The sequence below is a fragment of the Rhinolophus sinicus genome, chromosome 4 (assembly GCF_057876585.1).
Source record: "Rhinolophus sinicus isolate RSI-liver-muscle chromosome 4, RSI-T2T, whole genome shotgun sequence".
In the NCBI taxonomy this organism is placed as follows: Eukaryota; Metazoa; Chordata; class Mammalia; order Chiroptera; family Rhinolophidae; genus Rhinolophus; species Rhinolophus sinicus.
The window spans coordinates 112,338,545-112,353,451 of NC_142504.1; the positions used below are offsets into that span (position 1 = coordinate 112,338,545).

At 40.3% G+C, this 14,907-nt stretch overlaps 1 protein-coding gene across 1 annotated transcript in view; it reads left to right on the top strand.

Moving 5' to 3' along the window:
* The first annotated feature begins 897 nt into the window (after positions 1-897).
* The window catches only part of DOK6 (docking protein 6), a 274,647-nt gene continuing 260,637 nt past the window's right edge, over positions 898-14,907 (top strand). The window contains exon 1 of the mRNA XM_019729346.3: positions 898-1,269. Coding sequence (XP_019584905.1) covers positions 1,204-1,269 — 66 coding nt within the window. The 5' untranslated portion in view covers positions 898-1,203. The remainder of the gene's footprint in view (positions 1,270-14,907) is intronic.

The window sequence follows — 14,907 nt, forward strand, 5'->3', positions numbered from 1 at the left end:
CCTATAGAAAAAAATCCATACATTGCCTCCAGCGAAAATTCAATCCTCCCTATTTTCCCTTGAATCTTATAAAAATGATATAATTTTTAAATTAAAGTTTCTTTACAATAAAGAATAGCCTATTCTTAAATGTCTTGAGTTCCTACACGACGGAGAGAAAGTTCGTCATTGTATTTTTTTACTAGTTGAGCATTTGAATAAATCATTTGCATCCACTACCGGTAACAGCTACGGTCTCCATTTCCCCTAGAAGATGAAAAGCCACGAGCCACTTTTAGTCAGTTAACCAAAACGCGGGCATAAATCAATCCACTCTGGTCCTTGGTGCTTCTCGGGAGACCACGTAGGCGACCGCGACGGGCTGCCTGGCCTGATTGCTTCAGTGTCTTCAGCAGCAGCGGCTTAGACACATGCGCACCGTTGGTCTCTTTGTGTGCACCAGGAAGGGCTTGGCGTCGATTTACACTTCCTAACGGGGCAAGACCTGGAGTGCGAGCGTGTGCTTAGGAATAAAAATGCACTGTAAACACAGCCATTGAAATACATCATTGTCTTGCCCCGTTTGCCTTCTTCCTTGGAAGCGTCCCCACCGCCCTTTCCCGGTGTCCAGTTTGGGAGTGGAGACTAAGAGCCCCAGAATAAGGAGCCGCGTCCTCAGGAATCCGCCTCCCGGCACCCGGCAGACGCGGGCCCAGGGAACCGGGTGGGAGCGGCCCGGGGAGCCGGGGGCGGGAGCAGCTCCCCGCCTGAGTGGCGAGTGATGGAGCGCGTCTTGCGAGCATCTTCCAGCCCAGCCACCCCGCGGGCCAGGGGGAGGGAGCGGGCCCGGCGAATCGGCCCGCCCCGCCGTCCCTCCCCTCCCCCTGCGCCGGGGAGCCGCGTTGGTGCGCTCCGGCCAGCTGTGCGCCGCCGAGTGAGGCGCCCGCCCGTGGGAGCTGCTGGGGGCGGTGGCGCGCTGGGGGCGCCCGCAGCTGGCTGCGGGGGCGAAGGTGAGGACCCGCACGCCGAGGGCGGGCGCTGCTCCGGGCGCAGGGCTGCGTTCCCAGTCCGCGGGCGCCCTGCCACCCACCCCGCATCCCCGCCGGCCGGAGCTCGGGGGGACCCGGCGGCGCGGCTGCAGGCGGCGGCTGGCTGGATGCGAGACCTGCGCGGACCTGGCAGCGGACAGCGGCTCTCTACTCGCAGAAGCCGAACGCGCTGGCCATGGCCTCCAACTTTAACGACATAGTCAAGCAGGGCTACGTGAAAATCCGCAGCAGGAAGCTGGGGGTGAGTTGCTCGCTCGGCTTTCTTCTTCCCCTATGTCCGCTTGGCGCGGCTGGCTGTGCGGGGGGCGGGGAGAGGTGACCCGCGCGGAGACAGGGGCAAAGAGGGACCGGGCCTCCCGCAGACAGCCCGCTTGTTGCTCCGCGGGGCTGGGGGCCTGCACCTGCCTGGGGGAGGGGTGCTGTGCACACCGGGGAGAGGGCTGCGGGAGCACCTTGGTCCACAGCCGAATGTGCCAGGGGCTGGTTTGGACCCAGACTGAGAAGTCCTGTAGGCGACAGGGACTGTCAGTTCCGAGATAAATGTACCCCGGAGGGCGGATTATGTACAGTGCCACCCACAATGGTCTCCTCTCAAAAGTGTGTGCCTTTCGGGTAGCACTGCTCTGTGGTGGGAGGTGGGCAGATGCTCCTGTGTGTGTATTAGAATCATCATTGTCTAGTACCCTCTTCCCAAGCCCATTTTGAAATTCTCTTTGATGTCTAACCGGTGCCGTGTGTCCCCGCCGGCAGTTGCCAGCGAGTTGTGTGAGCCCAGAACAGTCACCCACTGGCTGGCTCCCTGGCCGTGTGTGCGCCTCGACAGGTGTACCTGCTCCCATGTATAGGTAGGTGTGTGCTCACGGCTGCTGGCACGGGAGCTTTCGCGACAGCAAAGTTTATGGAGACCTTTTTAGTCTTTCTTGAAAGATGTTCTGCCTGACTTGGGACAGAAACAGTGTAGACCTTGAAGGTTCAAAACTTCTCTAGTGACCAGACGAGGTAAGAAGGACGTGTGGATGCTCTTAGAGGACCTGGGGTGTGGACAGGAGCGGGCAGGAGAGGAGGGGCGGTACCTGGACCAAGAGCCGCCCAGACTCGGCCGATGAGGGGGCGGGGGAAGGTCGAGGGACCCGCACGAGGTCCGGGGGCACGCCAAGTGGGAGGTGGGCACTGGAACCAGAAGGAAAACTCCAGTTGGGGGCAAAAAGTGCCCGTTTGTTTTCTTTTTCTTTCTTTTTTGGATTCCGGGGCTGTCTATACCTCACTGGTCTCAAAGTTCCAGTTCTGAAAGCTCCGGAATCCTGGGGCAAAGCGGCCTTGGACGTGAACGTTCCTTGCGTTCCCGTCTGAATGGAGGAATAATACTACAACTTGGAGGGCGGAGGGAAGGAGGGAGAACCTCGTTCATTTTGTCACTCAACAAATTATATATATATATATATATATATATATATATATATATATATATATATATATGGAGAGAGAGAGAGAGAGAGAGAGAGAGAGAGAGAGAGAGAGAGAGAGAGAGAGAGAGAAACTAAATATATCTTTAGAAAATCGAGCCGAGTCCCTAAAAGAGGAAGAATCACCAAGCATCCAGAAGTGTCTTTGTGGGGAGTTGGTGGACACAGGGGTTGGAGGCAGGAGGAAGAGAAAAGTCAGGCTTGCCTTTTTGTGCTGCCTTTGCTGGGTTTCACGTTCAAGGCGCAGACTGTACCCCAAGGACACAAGGGACCTATTCTGGAATCTCGGCAGATATGTAGAAGCCGGGAGTACAAAACTGGGTGACTACAAAGTCCCCTGCCCCTAGCCTGGCGCCGGGGGAGAGGAGATGCAGACCCTCAGAGGGGTTCAGGAGCTGCTCCTGGGTAGCAGAATGCGCCTCATTCTTCCCCCGGGAGGTAAGGAAGAACGCACGTGAAAAGCTGTGATTGTCCAGGAGGCTGATGGCTTCTCGCACTCGGGATGCAGTGTGCAAATCTGTCACCCGCACAGCCATCAGCCAACAAAGGAGGCGCGGAGCTAGAGCTGGAGGGAGAACCCTTTCGGGAAGTTGACCTTTGAAGCTTTTCCTCTCCCACACGGTGCTTATTCATCCTTCTCTGTCTTCTCAGTCTTGGAATCTTAATTGTGTCGGACACCTCAAGCGTTATAAGCTCACGGATGATTTAAATCCCCCGGGGAGCTATGTATCTGCTTTCACAGAGTCACCGTGAACCTGAAAATGAGACTAAGGAATATAACACTGAGAACCCTCCTCCTTGCGCACTTGGCCCTGGAGTCCATAGGATTCCTCCCCCACGTGAGCTTTCCAGGATTGCTTACAGTAATAACTGAATATGCAGCTGAACTAAAAGGTAGAATGCAAGGAAAGAACATTGCACCCTTCTTGGGTAACTATGGCATTCGCAGCCTTTGAAACGTCCTTTTAGAGCACCATTTCCCCTTAAAGATGTGTGTAAATGTATAGTATTGACGTTTTCAAAGCTGCGCTTCCCATACTCACTGTTCAGAGCTATGCCTTTGTAAAGGAGAGGCTTCACAGAAAACAAAAGCATGTTTCTAGGCAGATTAATTGCTTTTGTCTTCTATTTCTACTTGAGAACTGTGAACTTCACAGAGTTTGCTGTTGAAACAGTTTTGTTTTCATCTTAAACCAAAATATTAAACTAAATTAACCTTAACTCTTCGGGAGAATATTACTTATTTAAAAGAAACTATGAAGACATTTCTATTCAAAATATTCTGGTGTTCAGAAGGGTGAATTCAAATAACAAAACTTAACACACGTGGTTCTGTGAAGCTTAGTAAGTTAAGTGGGTCCCATGAGATAATAAAACTCTAAGTAAATATTGTTTGCCTTAAAAATGAAAATGTACAGTCATGCCCCAAATCATAGGTATAGGAATTATGTAATCATATTTCATTTTCATAATAATACATAGTACTAATTTTATGGACTCAGAACTATGGACTTTTCCAAATAAAATATTTTAACTCAAAAGATAAGTAATGATTCTTTTATGGTTTAGGTTCAAAATGAAATTTAGGTTCAAAAATAATTCTAATGAAATGTACACAGGTATTTGATTTGTTATGGACAGAACTCATGCTTTCAAAAACCAAATTTTATAATACCGTGTTTCCCTGAAAATAAGACCGGATCTTACATTAATTTTTGCTCCATTAAGGCTTACTTTCAGGGATGTCTTATTTTTTTCATTTGCAACAATCTACATTTATTCAAATACAGTCATGTCATCTTCTTCTAGAACATCGTCATAACTTACTAAATGCCTCCATATGGCTGAGATCTTAGTTGGGACTGACTTTGGGGTAGGTCTTATTTTTGGGAAAACACAGTGTGCTAATGGGGGGGGGGGAGCCTGAGTATGAGGCCAGATGTGTCAGAGATTGTTATGACATGAAAACATATTTTGAGATGAAATGTTCTAATGTACCCTTTACTCCTCACAAGTAGTGCTTAGTATTATGCTGAATGAGGGCAGAAAAATGTTTCTTGCCCTCTAGGCAATGGGTCAACTCCCATAGAAGGGCTTCCGGGTTGATGTGGTTGAAACGGCTCTTGTCACCTGCTCTTACAGAACCTAGTGCTACCTGTTGAGGATAGTTGCTTAGCCAACTATTTGGGCGAAGTACAAAGCTCTTTCTTTCTTTCTTTCTTTCTTTCTTTCTTTCTTTCTTTCTTTCTTTCTTTCTTTCTTTCTTTTTTTGAATGTTTGTTTTGAAATTTGTCTTAACTCATTAATCAACTTTTCTTCCATTTAGGAAAATAATTTTGAGGAAAAAAACCAGAATCATTTTCCTGAGTTTTACTCTTGTCTTTAAAAATGTTTATTAAATCATTAAATTTTAAAGGTATTAAATCATTAAAAGTATAATGACATGACTCATGGTCATTTCTTTAAATTCTGCCTTAATTTTTCATTACATCATATCACTGTTTCTATGAATATATTGTTTTCCTTCTGCAGGATTTAAAAGCCTTTACAATTGTTTAGTTCCTCTGGCCATCTTACTTGTTGGTTGCATGACTGGTATTATTCACAAGGTACCATGGTGGCCAGCATTTTTTTTAAAGGGTACCTAAAACCACTAATAAAAATAAAGCATAACAAAAACATATGTGTCAATATTGTTTCTGTCTTAGCCTTACAGCTATTTTCTTCTGACCAATGATGGGTTACATTTAGTGAGCAAGGCAAATATTACAAAATAACCAACTTGTTTTGGGTTGGCAGATAAACTAGGAACTCAACCACTGAAACCATTAATAACTTTATACACGGCTTATAGACTCTATCAATGGAGCAAAAGTAAATGCAGCTTATAGCGTGACGTCATCCTCACCATCATGGACATCATTGGGCAAATTCCAGACTGCCACAGTCTGACTAATTCTAGACTCGGCCCTCACCCCTCACATCGTTGTAAGGAATTCTGTGCAAATACACCAATGGGAATATTCACAGAAACACTGTACACAGACAAATAGTATTTTACTCAAGGTTTTTTCTATTTCTTTCTCCAAGTCAGGTGAGGGATTATATTGGGTTGTGTGGATGTCAAAGGAGAGTCTCAGGATAGCGTTGGCATCTACACATTCAACAAATGGGCACATGCTCGTGGAACATGTACTGTTTTTCAGGTGGTAAATGCTTGTGTGTGTGTGTGTGTGTGTGTGTGTGTGTGTGTGTGTGTGTGTGTGTTCTGGAGTCATGTTTCGTTGTCAGGCTTATTAACAATAAATACCACTATGTCACTCCTGCTCGTATTACATTAGTCTGGTAATAGTCACTTTGCCCCAACCTGGCTGCAAGGGAAGCGGGAAAACGCTGAGGACCACGCCATCATGTGGAGTGATGAGCACCAACTCGATGAGCTGAACGTGTGTTCAGGATTTTCTCCTTTGCATCGTCTCCATCTTTTTCAAAATGAATTGTGAATTCATCTACATGTTGCCCTGTTTCCCTCCTTATTAAACCCTCAAGACACCTCCATTCCTGGCTTAATTATTGATCTCCTTCCAGAAATTCTCAGAGTTTTCCTGTCTTACAAACAGCTTTCCTCTGATGATGGAAAAGAGTAGTTTTTCGTGAGAGATATTTATGAAAATTTACCCCTTTATAGAAACGCCCTATTAATATAAGTGAAAATTTTTAAGTGTGCATTTGCGTATATTTTTGGTTGATTGGGGCATTTTAAAATTTCTCTGGTGTCACAAATCTCTAGAAACTACTTTGTGAAGAGAGATTATATTTTTTTAATTAAATGTATTGGGGATAACATGTTAATAACATTATATAAGTTTCAGATTGTATCTTATATGACATACATTAACAATTTGCCAAGAATTAGATGCAATAAATACATTTAAGATAAAATGTATAATTTATAATTAATAATTTTGACCATTCAAAAGTTCAAAAGAACCTTCAGGATCATTACTTCTGATATGAATTCTCAATTTATGGCTTTAAGATGTAGAAGTTGTATTGGGTGTGTTTAAATCTTTATTCATTCTAGAATATTGTGTATCTTGGGCAATGCTTTCTGAAATGGGTCCATTTTATCCATGGTTGTTTATCATTTATCTTTTTCTGATTAAATATGGATCTAGACTGTATGAAAATTCTAATTATTTGAACTATTTTTATTTTTAATTTGTGAACACGATGTACACATGCCACTTATTTCTGTATCTATCTGTATCTATCTGTCTGTCTATCTGTCAATAATGTCTATCTCTCATCTATTGATCTATCTACAAAAATTCCTAATTCTTAGAATCTTAGAGTAGAGAAAGGTCTTATAAAGCTTCTATCCAATCCCTATATATTAATGTATTTACAACTGTATGTTTGTGTATGACATTTCAGGTATTCTTAGAAACTCTGTTACCTACATTAGTGGCATTTTTTGTTTTCTTTTTTTAAAAACTTCTATGGGCGCAGATGGGCCTGCCTGATGTGCTTTGAATTTTCAAGACTTAAAGCCAAAAACAACAAAAATAAAAGTAAGCCTAACTGTAAAAATGAAACCCAGACAATTTGCTGGATTTCGGTATTTAATGATCACGTCTGTGCAATACCTGAGGGAAGCAGTGAAATATGAATCCACGTGTCAGTTTTCATCTTGATAGATTTGCACATGACTGCCGGCAAGGTGAACCTTAAAAGACTGCGTTGTCTCAGATAACTAAGATTATGCGCAGTACTTAGGGACATCTTTCAAATGACTGAAATAAATTGTGAGTAGGGTAATTATACAGTGGTCTTTGCAATATTTACAGTCCCAATTTCTTTACATGTCTTTCAGAAGTGCTTAATAATGGTTGCTGTTTTGGATCAGTCTGAAATAACATGAAGGAAGTGGTTTAATTTGAAAGCTTTGTGTTTTAAATAGGTGCCATCTTTTTGAAGTATTTTTGTTATAATGTATTGTTCTGTTTGGATCATAATAAGCCGTGTGAATACTATTGAGTAGGACTATTAAGTATCCATATATTTGGCCTGTTTTTATTTATAGTCACGTCATTTTAGAAACCATGGAAGACAAAAATCAGGCAACACAAGAAAATTACCTGTGTTCTTACTGTCTACAGATCATCTCTAGATTTGGTAAATTTTGAAGTGCTATTTTTAAGGAAAAAGTCATTTATATCGAATGAGGCAAACTAACGAAAGACAGACTATAATTTCTTTACTCTCCGTTTTATTGCTTTTGCCTTACTTTACGCACAGTATTTTCTTTTTTCTTCAAGCTCTGGTACCTTTGTCCAGAGAGTGTTCAAGAATTCTAGGTAGAGAACATTTTCATCAACTTTGTGTATAAATCTCCATTAGTTATATACTAAGATATAGAGCAGGATTATTGCCTCATTCATTTATATATTGTGACACCATTTCTCAATGAGAATATTTTGTCTTATCAGTAAAATGACTGAGACGGCAAACACTTTAAAGTTCAATTTGAGGCTTCATAATAATAGGATAATCATGTCACATTTTGGTGTACCCTAAATTTTACAGCTTATAAAGAATTTTTACATGTATTGTATCATTCAGTATTCTTTGGAAAGTGTGTTTAACTTTACTCCCATCTTACATATACACTAAAATCCAAAAAGAGCAAAATGAATCAGCCAGAGTTACAGAGACATAGATTGGGTTTGTGTGTAGGAATGTGTGTGCTCAAGTCCACGTTTTATAATTTCAAGTTCCGTTGTGACAGTTTCTGCTATGCAATATACATACTCGTATATAGACAGGTAGCATCGCAGTAATATCTACTATTCAACGTACACATGTTTTCTTTAATTGGTAATGTAATGTAAAGGTAATATCATTCACTCGACTCAGTAAGTTATTTATATTGCAGATAAAGTGCTGTTGGCAGGTGGGAGACGGTAGAAACGCGTGAAGGTAATCAGAAGTTACAAACTTCCAGTTATAGGTACATAAGTTCTAGGGATGGCATGTGTGGCATGGTGACTGTACTTAACAGTACTGTACAGTGTATTGGAAAGTTTCTATGAGTTCTCATCCAGGAAAACATCACAGGAAAAAAATTGTAACTGTGAGGGGATGAATGTTAACTAAACTTATTGTGGTAACCATTTTATATGTCAAATCTTTAGGTTGTACACATTAAACTTATACAATGTTATATGTCAATTTTATTCAATAAAACTGGACAGAATTGCTCATTAGTGAAAGAATTTATGCCATAGTGAGGAGATACTATACAGATATTTCTCCACGCCTCTTTGAATGGACATGATTTTATTTTCATTGCACCAATCTAAAAACCAGTGGATTTCTCATTTCAAGAAAGAAAATAGGCTCCAAAATCCAGCTGACCATGTCTAGGTAGAATTTAAACATTTAAAAAATATATGTTTATTTATTTTAGCATTACCTTTATGAAAAAACTGATCTTTCAGTTAAAGTGGTTATATAAAGGATTATGTTTAAATTAATTTAATGAAAAATAAGTACATTTAAAGACAAATGAAAGTTTCAAACATAGGAGAGATTTGCTTGGATTTGGCAAATCAAATATCGGTCTGTGGTGATATGGTCGTGGAGTGAATAGCATGATAGTCTTAGCTGATGCCTGAATACTGGGCGGGAGAGAACTTTACCGAGACCTCTACCTGGGAGGCGGGGTTGTTTGTTTATGGTGATGCTTGCTCCTTTCAAAGGACAGGAATTGAAATAGATACCCATAAAATTATGTGCCTTTTCATTCCAGTTCCAGTAGTTTTTTAAATTGGCTATATGCCATTCTCTTATTTATATGTGTACATTTTATGTAAGCTATATGACATATATAAATGTGCAGTTACTTTCCTCCTCATGATTTTTTCTTTGTACATATGAAATTGCTTTTCTCTGACCATTCATTATCTTTTACAGTATGTATGTATGTATGTATACGCCTGTGCATAGGTACATATATACATTCATACATATATAATCTAGTATATGTTATATATTAAACATAATATGTGTATATTTCCAAATGGGATGTTAGTATTCATACACATTGAATTTTTATCCTTCCTAAAAATAAATACTACCAGCTCCCACCCCGCCAGGAAAAGAAAGTGTTCATAAAATGTCTTAATAGCATCCAAGGCAAGTTTTTGTTGTATAAATTGTTGCATGTTCACATTATTCTTTATTTGGAAAAAATATTTAATATTAGTCTAAAATTGAAACTCAGCATATCTTTCACAAACTATAGAACTTTTAAAGGTTGGCAACCAGTTAGAGAAAATTCTGTATTTATCTCTATTTACGTAAGTCTAGTAAAATTTTTCACATACTATTCAAGAAAAAGAATAAAAGCATACTTTTTACATATTGGCATTTACTTTGAAAAATATACATTTTCATTTACCTTGCTAGGAACTAGGAATACATCTCCCTGAATGCTCTAAGGACCCTGGGGCTCTGCCATTGGACAGTAACTGTCACTTTACTGATGATGTTTAGAGCCTTCATTACACTTTGGAATCATTAAGTATTAGCCTGGTGAGTCTTCTAGACAAAAGTACATCCATCTAGTGCCAAATCATGATACCGAGTTTAACTGTAAGCTACCAAATGTAGGTATAAGTATGAAATGCATTCTTCTACACCTTTAAAATAACTGTTTAAAATTCTGAAGGCTACTTAACACATACTGTTGCTCTCTGATACTTTGATCATTATCTACATTACGTAGTCCACTATTTTTTAAAAAATGGCCTCGGCTATGACTACCCCTTGAGCTTGGGCTTTTCCTCACTGATTTGATCTGACTGGGTTTTGAGCATGGATATGCTTTTAAAGTTCCCCAGGGGTTTGTAATGTGGTGCCGCAGGTGATAACCAGTGCCATACAGTGAGGATTTGGGGGAAATAAAGAAAATGTGTGCTATGCTAGACTACTGTAAACTACTGAAAACAGGCGGTAGTACTAAGACTTCTGAGCTGACATCCCTGAAACACAACATCAGTTGTCCAATACACCAGTGATGGGATACTAATTTGCTGACAGCCTATAACACTTTACAATGTGAACAGGAAAAGGATGAAATAATTTCTCTGAGGGACAGAAACTCACTTCGAAAGCAATCTGGTGGGCATAACTTAAACTTTCCTAAAGACTCTGGATATTCTTTCTGTCAGCTGTCATGATGTCCGGCTGGTATTTCTACCAGCAACGGGACTCCTCCAGAAAGACTTCCTTCTTCCAGTGTGCGTATTCTAATCTAAGTAATTCGAATACCATGGCTGCTTAATTCAAGAATCAGTACGTTTTGAATGATGTCCTAATGGTTTCCCTTATTGGAGAGTCAATGCTTCCGACTTTATTAAAGAATACACGTCTATAGCTCAGAGTTCATTTTTATTTTGCACAGGTCTGCGTTTAGGGCTATGCAAAGCACTCACTGCAGCGCACCACCTCATTCCTGGTACCTAGGAAGTTTCTTCTGTTCTTTCTTTTGTTCATGGTTTCCTACTTGAGATAGGGTGTGGATGGACAGGTGACGGGAGAGAATTGAGGCAATACATGGCAAGCGTTCAGATAGAGAGTATGAGCTGTTTACAGAGAAAGGCACCACCAAGCTGAGAAATTGTGAGTGAAGAAGCCTTTGCTAGGAGTTCCATGCAGAAGAAATAGCAGATGTAAATAATATGCGTCTGGGTAGGTGTGGAACGTTGTGGTAACAGCCTAGAATGACCAGACTTTGTGCCAATTATATGACCAGACTTTGTGCTAGTAACAGATGAAGCAACCTAGTGGAGAAGTCTTCACAGGGGACGACAGAGTAATCATTTCTACTAGATCAATTGAGTGATACAAAAGTAGAACCAATGCAAACCAGTGCATCTACTGTCCAAAGGCAATCGCCTCATCAAGCTGCTTTAATGATTTCAGGGATCATTTATGGTCACTTAGTCTTAAATCTGGTTCTCCAGGCCTTTCTTCCTAATTTGAAGTCGTGAAAAATTTCATAAATCTCTTCCTGTCTAAACCAGCCAGTGTCAGCTTCTATTATACCTAATAGCAACTAATACACCCTATGGTTAAAATGACATTATTGGAAGTGACCCAATTAAAGTTAGAAGTCATATACTAGAATAATTTTTTAGAGTCATGAATGTTAAATAGTTGTTCTGAACAGTATGTAGACATGAGAATTCGTTTACTCTTGTAGTCACTCCTGGCTCAGACATTTAAAGCGTCATTAGTGAACTCTTCTGTTCACTCGTGGAGAAGTGTTGACACTCCAATGGAAGCACACATTCAGATCATGGCATTGGGAAAAAGTTTGTTTTGAAGGAGAGACTCACCCAATGAATTTTTGACAAAGGTACAAAAATAATTCAGGCAAGGGAGGATACCTTTTCAACGAGTCTTGCTGGAGCAGGTGCATGTTCTAGGCAAAATAAAGAACCTCAACCTAAGCCTCACACGTTGTAATCCAAAATAGATCATGAATTTCAATGTAAAAAGTAAAATTATGAAATTGCTAACAAAACATATAAGAAAATGTTTGGGAACCAAGACTAGGGAGAGAGTTCTTAAACTTGCCATCGAAAGCATGATCCATAAAAATGAAAACAATGAAAAATTCACCTCATCAAAATCAGAAACACTTGCTCTGTGAAAGAGTCTGTTAAAAGATTGAGAGAAAAACCTATGGACTGGGAGAAAATACTTTCAAATTATATAAGAAAGGACTAGTGCAAAAAACAAAAACAAACAAACACAAAAACTCATAACTCTATAGTAAAATTAGCAACAATTCAATTAGGTGATTGGCAAAATACATGAACTGACATATTACAAAAGTTCATATGCCGATGACAAGTACATGAAAAGATGTTTAATACTATTAGGGAGATGCAAATTAAAACCACTGTGAGATAGCAATACATACCTATTGGTAAGGCTAAAATGAAAAACAGTGACACCACCAAATGCTGACAAAAGACGGCAGAGACACTGGACCACTCACACATTACTGTTGGGGATGTGAAATAATTCAGACACTCTTGTAAACAGTTTGGCAGTTTCTTAAACTAATTATGCCACTGCCATATGACCGTTAATTGCACTCCTGGACATTTATCCCAAAGGAATGAAAACAGTTCACACACAAACCTGCACACCAATGTTCATAGCAGCTTGATTGAAATTTCCCCAAACTGAAAGCGAACAAGATGCCCATCATTGTGAGTGGTTAAACTGTGGTGCGTGCATATCCCATTTTAGTATCAGCAACAAAAAGGACAGAACCATTGATGCACGCAATGGTGCATCCCCAGAGAATTGTGTTAAGTGAGTGAAAAAACAATCCCCCTAAGTTACACACTGTGATTTCATTCTCATGACATTCTTGAGATACAAACTTACAGAAGTGAAAAACAGATCAGTAGCAGGCAGGGGCGATGGGCAGGGAAGAGAGAGGGGAGTGTGTGTGTGTGTGTTGACAGAAGGACAATGTGACAGGTACTCGTGGTGATGGAAATGCTCTGTGTCTTCACTGTGTTAATGTCAAATCCAGTTGAAATATTGTGCTATAGTTTTATAAGCTGTTCCCATAGCAGGAAACTATGGGAACAAAGGGTATGCAAGGTCACTCTGTATTATTTCTTACAACTGCATTTGAAACGATAATTATCTCAAAATAAAAATGTTTAATTGAAAAATGTAAGAGGGGCATTAAAATACATCCATAGTTTACAAAAATAATAAGTGGCCTTTGGGGGCACAGTTATAGTGGGAGTAGTTTAGAAAAATTGAAGGACCACCATCTTCAGCATTAGCTAGCCCGGATTTAATTAGTAACAGCTAATCATAATTGTGTAACCTGTGGGAAATATAAAATATTTCCCTCACTTTTCTTATTTGTAAAATGGGGATAAAAACACCAACCTCACTGTCTTTTATTAACATTGTGTATTATTTACAAGGTCTAAAACAGTGCTTGGTTTATGATGCTCAAAACCCTTGAAAGGTAGAACTGACACATACTGCCAGCTTCCTGGGACAGCCCTTTGAAAGGAACACACATCTGTGCAGCCCTTCTGAACAAAGAAAGCTGATTGTGAGTAATGCCACAGCAAACATAGGGAGGCAGACATCTCTCCAAGCTCCTGATCTTTATTCCTTTGGATAAATACCCAGAAGAGGGATTGCTGGTCGTATGGTAGTTCTAGTTTGAATTTTTTGAGGAACCTCCATACTGTTTTCCATAGAGGCTGCACCGATTTACATTCCCACCAACGGTGGGCAAACGTTCCCTTTTCTCTACACCCTCACCAATACTTGCTTGTTGATATATTGATGATGCCCATTCTGACAGGTGTGAGATGCTCTCTCATCATGGTTTTGGTTTGCATTTCTCTGATGACTGGTGGTATTGAGCATCTTTCATGTACCTGTTGGCCTTTTATAATGCCTTCTTCGGAAAAATGCCTAAGTCCTTTGTCCTTTTCTATTAATCATGTTGTTAGGTTTCTTGCTATTGAGTTGTATGAGTTCTTAACATATTTTGGATACTCACCCCTTATCAGATATATGATGTGCAAATATCTTCTCCCATTTCATAGGTTGCCTTTTCATTTTGTTGATGGCATCTTTTGCTGTGCAGAAGCGTTTTCATTTCATGTGGTCTTCTCCCTTTGAATTGTGAAAAATATAAATGTTGGTCATTTTGCAGCTGCAGTTTCCATTGTCTGTGAAATGAGATTTACATAAGCTACATTTGCCCACAGGACACCTTAATTGGAGGGAGCCAAGTGGCTCGAACACTCCGTTGAGCCCAGAAACAAAGAGCAGTGCAAAACATTTCTGCCTTTGATTTTGAGCTCTGAATGAGTCACCACGTCCAAATTTTAGAAAACACCATTATTTAGAAGCAGATAAAATTTCAGTAGCATTTCAATGAAATTTAATTTTGTATCTCCAGTGAAAGACCACTTAGCTACATTCCCATCCAAAGTGTCATTAGCTGTTTTGATACTTACGGTGATACCTAGATGCAGCTCCTTTTTAAAGGATAATATAAGTGCCCAGAATATAAAGTGAATAAAGTCCCAAATAAAACATCAAAGAAGTTTCAGTTGTTCTGCTTTCTGTTGACAGGTTAATTTCAGTACCTACATAGAAAGTGAAGGGTGAGCAATAAAATGACTTTAAAAAAAAAAAAATAGCTTAACAACACCTGAAGCATTTGGACGTCCGTGATTCACCTAAGATTCAGAATAAATGGTAACTGCTATGCGGTTGCAATCTGTGACACATTGGGCACTTTTTTTTAGTTAAAAATACCAAAGATACATAAATACATAATC